Below are 6,275 nucleotides of genomic sequence, written 5' to 3' on the forward strand. Positions count from 1 at the left end.
TGTCCCCTCGATGTCTCGTGTGTTGTGCTGCGACCGTCGGGTCGGGGTCTCTGTCATGTTTGTAGCTAGAGACTGGACGATCAATGTCACTTGATGAGAAGAACTCTGTGATCCTGCTCTGAGAGGTGTCTGATGGTGTGGCCAAGCCCCATTGCCTGAGTAAGTACTCTCTATGCCGGACTCCCTCGTGAATCAAGGTTGCGAGGCATCTCTGATCTGGGTAGGCGAGGACTCTGGAAAGGAGCCCGGAGCCGTCTCTGAAGAGACAGTGGTAGCGGCCTCGGATCTCATAGTACACTAGGCATCGGAAAATAAAATGCTCCTCCGACTCAACCTCCTGACAGCCGCACAATATGCATATGCGATGTTCCCTAGGGATCGCCTTTGCTCTGTCGCTGTCTATGAGGCGGTGTGATGATACCCGAAACTGTCCGATGGAGATCCGTAGTGAGTGAGGCATATGAAGCTCAATGTACCCTAGTGGTGTGATGAATCCCTCCTCCGAAATATGAAGACAGTGATCTTTGTAGAAACTCCCTTCACTGGAAGCTCCCTCGCAGGTCCTAAAGGTGTGTAGTTGCAGGAGATCCTCTCGAATGACCTGGTCGGTGTGTGGCCCGATCGGGATGGTGGGTGGGAGTACCGGAGGGGCGTCTAAATTGTACTGAAAAGGAGGTATCCTATCGATGTGAAACCCTAGTCTCACAAACCATCTGTGAGTCCGTGCATACCAACATCGCTCGTGTCCCTTTGCTGCCAACCTCATGGAGGAATCAAGAGCTAACCATGGCAACCTCTGTCTCCCTGATGTGCAGTCCCCATATGATCTAACCCGGTGTAGATATGTGATGGTCTAAAAGGCTGCATCTAGCTGGAGTGGAGAAGCATAAAACTTGGCTTGAATGATGTGATGTGGTACAGATGGTTTCTCCGGATCATCCGTGAGAGCATGAGGATCTGCAAGCGCTCCACCCGTGTCCACTCTATCTCTGACATGTCAGGTCCCCAACAAGGGCTGCCATACCTACCGGCTGGTCGGACCAAGGAGTCGAATAGAAGAGCCTTGGTCTGAGGGTCCTGAAGTGGAAGCACTGTCTCTCTAGCCGAGCCAGTGAGGCGTATCCTCTGCTCAGTCTGGCTTGTATCGTTGGTCTCATCGTGAAAATCGGGCCGGAGAAGATGACCCCCAAGTAAGTGTATGAGGATACGATCTCAATTGGTGACCCACCGAAAAGTAAACTGCTTCCATTGCAAGATTGCTCTAGAGGTGTTAAAGATCATGACCTTGGTCTTGCCAAGGTTGACCTCCAAATCATGGGATAGACAAAAAGCCTGCAGTGCATCTAGGTGTCGTTGGAGCCCCTTGGGTGTGGACGACAAGAGTGCCACGTCATTTGCATAAAGAAGAATCCTGATGATGATCCGGGCAAGTGAGCAACCGGTCCCTCCGAACGCCCCCATGAAAGTCTCCAGCTCATCGATGTAGAGGCCAAACAGGGTTGGTAATAAGGGACAACCCTGTTTGACCCCTATGGTACTCAAGATCTCATCTGTCCAACCTGCGCTTGTCTGAACTCGGCCTGAGACTCTCTCATAAAGTTCCATGACTGCCCAGATGATCTCTTGATCAAATCTCAATGTTTGTAGGCGTGTGATGAGACGAGCTCGAGTAACTGTGTCAAAGGCTTTGCGGAAATCCACAAAGCAGCAATATACCCTCTCCTTCCATGATCTGGCCTTCTCAATGACACTCCTGAGTGTGAGTATGTGATCCATAGTTCCATGGTCTCGCCTGAAACCGGCCTAACCCTCTGCTCTGAGCCCTCTCATCTCTGCGAACAGGCTGACCGACGCATCCAATACAGCTGCATAGATTTAGTTTTAGAAAGCTGTATGTAACACACTTAGGACTAGGTTGGGAATGAGTAGTGGGAATCATCCTGAGATGGATGGTCAGATGGAAACCATCAACGAGATGTTCGAAAATATGCTAAAAGCATATATTTCCTTAAGGCAAAGCTCGTGGAACATGTGGTTGCCATTGCTAGAGTTTGCCCATAATGAAGGAAGCGCTGACGAGTCCTCTTGAGCTGAATCATGGATTTAGACCAGCTAATCCAACTACAATGGGAGTTCCACAAAAGGTACCTAGTATTATGGATTATAAACTGGATGCAAAGGATGTTAGAACTGGGTAAATCAAAAATCCACCAAGCTATGGGCAGAGCTAAGACATATGCAGGTGAGAAAAGGTCTTTTAGAGAATTTGAAGGAGAATTTTTCTAAAGATTCCTTCACACTATAAATCCTCAGGTATGGGACAATGCGTGAAGTTATCACTCTGATATTGTGGGCCGTGGTTAATTCTAAAGAGTATAAGCGAGTTTGCCTATGGGTTAGAACTACCACAAGGTTATGGCTGCCATGGGGGCAGAGATCAGAGAAAGAAAAGGAAGGTACTTGGAGGAGCCATAGTGGCTGCCATAAATGGAGTCTGTGGACAGAGAAATGGTGATGGACAATCAGCCTGGATCTGGCCTGTCAGAGGCAGATTCAGAGCAGCATCAGATGGAGGGGATACCAGAGTTCATGGGCGCCTTGATTGCAGGCTGACTAGCATGGGCTGTGGGCAGGCTGATGGCTGCAACAGGCCCTGGAGATGGCGCAGCGAGCAGAGGGATCCAGCAGGCTTGGTCGGCCAGTATTGGGGCTGGTAGGGCTGGTCAGAGCCAGCCTACCAAGCCTAGAAGATGGCAGGGCCAAGGGGGGCTGGACCCCACATAATATGGAGGGCTTTATGCCCTGGAACAAAGGCCTGGAAGGGCAAGTGAAAGCCCTTACATAGGGCCCTGGTTGGGCTGATAGGGGCAGGCTGCAGCCAACCAGGTCGGTTTTTGGGGCAGACAAAGTCGGCCATTTAGGCCTGGAAAAGTCGGCCATTTCAGAGGCTCTTGGAGCCTATAAAAGGAGAGGCCCTGGGCGTCATTTTGTATCCAGCAGGTCAGTGCATAGGGGAGCAGAAGGAGCAGCCAGAGCCCCTTCCTTGGGCCTACATCCAGGAGGCAAAGGAAGAGCAAAGGTGCTGCAGAAATAGCTCCACACAGGGCTGAACCCTAGGCTGTCTACAAGGGCAGCAAGGAGCTCAGATCTGGATAGAGAGTTTACATAAGCTCGAGGTGGAGCACGCGGGCTCAAGTGATCATGGAACCATGGACCACATTCTGAAGCTCAGATGTATCATCGAGGAGGCGAGGTCACGGAAGCAGAGGGTTTATTGTTGCTTTGTGGATTTTCGCAAGGCATTTGACACGGTCCCGAGAGCCCGCCTCATACGGCGCCTACAGGACTTGGGTTTTGACCAGGAGATCATTTGGGCTGTCATGGCACTTTACGAGAGAGTTTTTGGCAGAGTGATCCGGGTGGACAGATGAGATCATGAGTACCATCGGGGTCAATTAAGGGTGTCCTTTGTCGCCTACCTTGTTTGGCCTCTACATTGACGAGCTTGAGACAGTGATGCAGGCACAGGTCGGTGTAGGTTGCTCTCTTGTGGGCACGCTGATCCAGATTTTGCTCTATGCAGATGATGTGGCTCTCATCTTTCTCAGCAGAGGGGCTTCAGAGACACCTAGACGCACTACAGTCCTTTTGTGAGTCTCATGATTTGAAGGTCAACCTGGGTAAAACCAAGGTCATGATCTTCAATACATACCACGTTGTTAACGCAGCGATTGGCATTAATAATGCAACGGTTGGCGTTAATAACACGACGATTGACTATCGTTGCATTATATTTATAGTAGCGACTCAGGAACACGCAATTCGTCGACGAGTTTTTGGGCATTTACTTGATTTCTGGAGTTTCTGTTCAGGTTTTTTTGTGTGGGGGGGGTGGTAATCTACCTATTCTACCTACTCAATGAAAAACACAACAAGAAAGATCAAAATTTGAAGGACAAATGGGGTGTTTTGCAAAAAGTAAGAGTTTTCTCCTTTCAAACCACTTCGAAAATCACTCCTAGCATCATTTCTCAGTGTTTTTGTGGGATTTGCACCTAAACTACCTTTCTACAAACTTTAAACACTAAAAACCAACAAAATTACTTCACTCACACCTTCCTATATACTTGCAAACCACAACATTTGTGAATTGGAGATTGACCCATCATTGTTAAGAGCATTAAGTGTCATAGTCGTGCTATAGCGGAAGCGTATTTCCAATTATTTATTTAGTTAACGACCATGATCTCAATCTGGACAACATTGCTGGTCAAGGCTTGCCTAAGCAGAACTCCCATGTATTGCACATGCTTATCTTTGCCTGTCCGTGGATGTATGACTGTAAATGTAACCCAAAAGTCACAGCAACACCTGCTGAACATTGTCCTCCACCAACCTCCCCCCCCCCCTCCCCCCTCCTCCCCGTAATGTAAACATTCCTGGTAAAAGCTTGCCTAAGCACAACCCCTTTGTATTGTGCATGCTTATCTTTGCCTATCACCATGATGTATGGTTGCAAATGTAACTGAAATCACAGCATGACCTCCCCCCTCCTCATGCTTCTCAACAGCTGGCAGGGCTGGTGGATTTAGGTGTGGCTAAAACTCATGTGACTGGGAGAGAGGTGGTGCTTCTTGTTTCAGGCTGTATTTTGGTATCAGTCTCCGAAATGTTTTGAGATTCATTAAACTTAGTATTGTAGAGTTGAGAACATGCTTCAGCTTAATCAAGGTGCTGTGATTGTGTGAAACGGTCTTTCAATCATGTCATCTAAAGTGTGATATATTGTCTTTATCAGGTCAAAATTGTTAAGGATGATGGTTTGTTTTTTTGTTACAGAATGGCCTTTGTTCCATCACCCAAGATTTTCAGGACTGTCTTCATGGGAAGAGCCAGGTGATTTAAGATCACTTCCTTTAAAAGGGTCTTGGCCAAGGATGATAAGATTTGAAGATCAGTCAAGTCATGACCACTCAGTGCAAGCTCCAGGGATGGAGAGACAGCTGTTTTTTACAGGTCTCTCACCACAAGTTCATGATAAAGTACCACTTCTGCTCCTTCAGAGTCCAAAAGAGATGATTTCCATGCCCTCTGATGTATCGAATCAGAGGTTCTACCAATACCTACCAGGATATAATGGCCCAGTGGGTAATGATTTAACTCAGTCATCTTCATCAGGAGCAGGAGTGCTCTCAGGCCTGGAGGCTACATCAGCTACTCAGTTTGTAACAAGAGTCGCAGACTCTGGGTGTGCTCTCTCTCTTCTGTCAGCGCAGACACGGGGCTCGCATGTTCCAAATGCAGTTTCGTTGGATCTGTCAGCTCGAACAAGTATAACAATTGACCAGTTTACGAGCAATGAACATACAGCTATTCCAGAGCAGTTGTTGCATGGAGGGCAGCTGCCTCACTTCGATTACAGAACGGAGAAAATGCTGTCCATAGCTTCTGACTCTCAAAACCAGTCATCTACAGATATTGTCCCTAGAGCTGGGATGAGTTCCACAGAGAAGGATCATTATGGAGGCTCAATCAGTCATGGCTTGAATGCCGGAGGAAATTTTGAAAGCCACTCGTTCTTTTCAACACTACAAGGGCACGAACCAAGGCATCCACAAGATGTGAGGCCAACAATAGATTTGATGGGAATTTTATCTGTATCACAAAATGGGCACCCACAAGGACCATCAGTGGCTTTCCAGCTGGGAAGCTGTCCTTTTGGTGACTTCCAATACTCAGACGAACCTTCTTTTTTTGACTCACAGCAGAGGATGTAGGAAAATGGGATGTTTGGTATGTATCACTGGAATTGCTGTTTTTTTGGGAGCCCTTATTGGCCAGTGATTGATATTTTTTTCAATCTCACAGTTTAAATATGCCCATGTGCCATCCATTTCCCACCCATTTTGCACATGTATGCAGACAGTGGGGAAAGGACACCTCAACTCTCTTAGTAGATATCTAGATCTTTTTTTGTAAAAGATTTGTGTCAGGTTATGCACATGGATGCTCTCTGAGTTGTCCTGGTCAAGTCTTTTATTTTGTTGAATTTTAAGTGGCCCTTCTGCAGTTGCTTTCTCGCTAAATTTGCTTGCATATGAATGTGTGCAAACCGAATAACCATCTGAGACTGCTGTATGGAATTAAATATTGCTTGAAAGGTAAGAAAAGCTGAAGAGAAGCAATTTACACCAGATATGAGACTGAGATTTGTATATGCAATTTTGGATGCTCTTTGCCATCTTGTGTTTTTAAATGAAAAAAAGACAATTTAT

At 47.0% G+C, this 6,275-nt stretch overlaps 2 protein-coding genes across 2 annotated transcripts in view; one reads left to right on the forward strand and one right to left on the reverse strand.

The window, feature by feature from the left end:
• LOC147894038 (Sucrose-6F-phosphate phosphohydrolase family protein) overlaps positions 1-3,264 on the reverse strand; it is a 186,763-nt gene extending 183,499 nt beyond the window's left edge. The window contains exon 1 of the mRNA XM_087384819.1: positions 3,257-3,264. The gene's annotated coding sequence lies outside the window, so the exon portion shown is untranslated. The remainder of the gene's footprint in view (positions 1-3,256) is intronic.
• LOC147894040 (uncharacterized) overlaps positions 1-5,981 on the forward strand; it is a 54,705-nt gene extending 48,724 nt beyond the window's left edge. Inside the window, exon 3 of the mRNA XM_087384817.1 lies at positions 4,840-5,981. Within this exon, the coding sequence (XP_087240943.1) occupies positions 4,840-5,777 (938 nt within the window). The 3' untranslated portion in view covers positions 5,778-5,981. The remainder of the gene's footprint in view (positions 1-4,839) is intronic.
• The last annotated feature ends 294 nt before the right edge of the window (positions 5,982-6,275 follow it).

Source organism: Dipteris shenzhenensis, chromosome 14, assembly GCF_047967505.1.
Source record: "Dipteris shenzhenensis isolate YYH24624 ecotype China chromosome 14, Dip_SZ_1.0, whole genome shotgun sequence".
NCBI lineage: Eukaryota > Viridiplantae > Streptophyta > Polypodiopsida > Gleicheniales > Dipteridaceae > Dipteris > Dipteris shenzhenensis.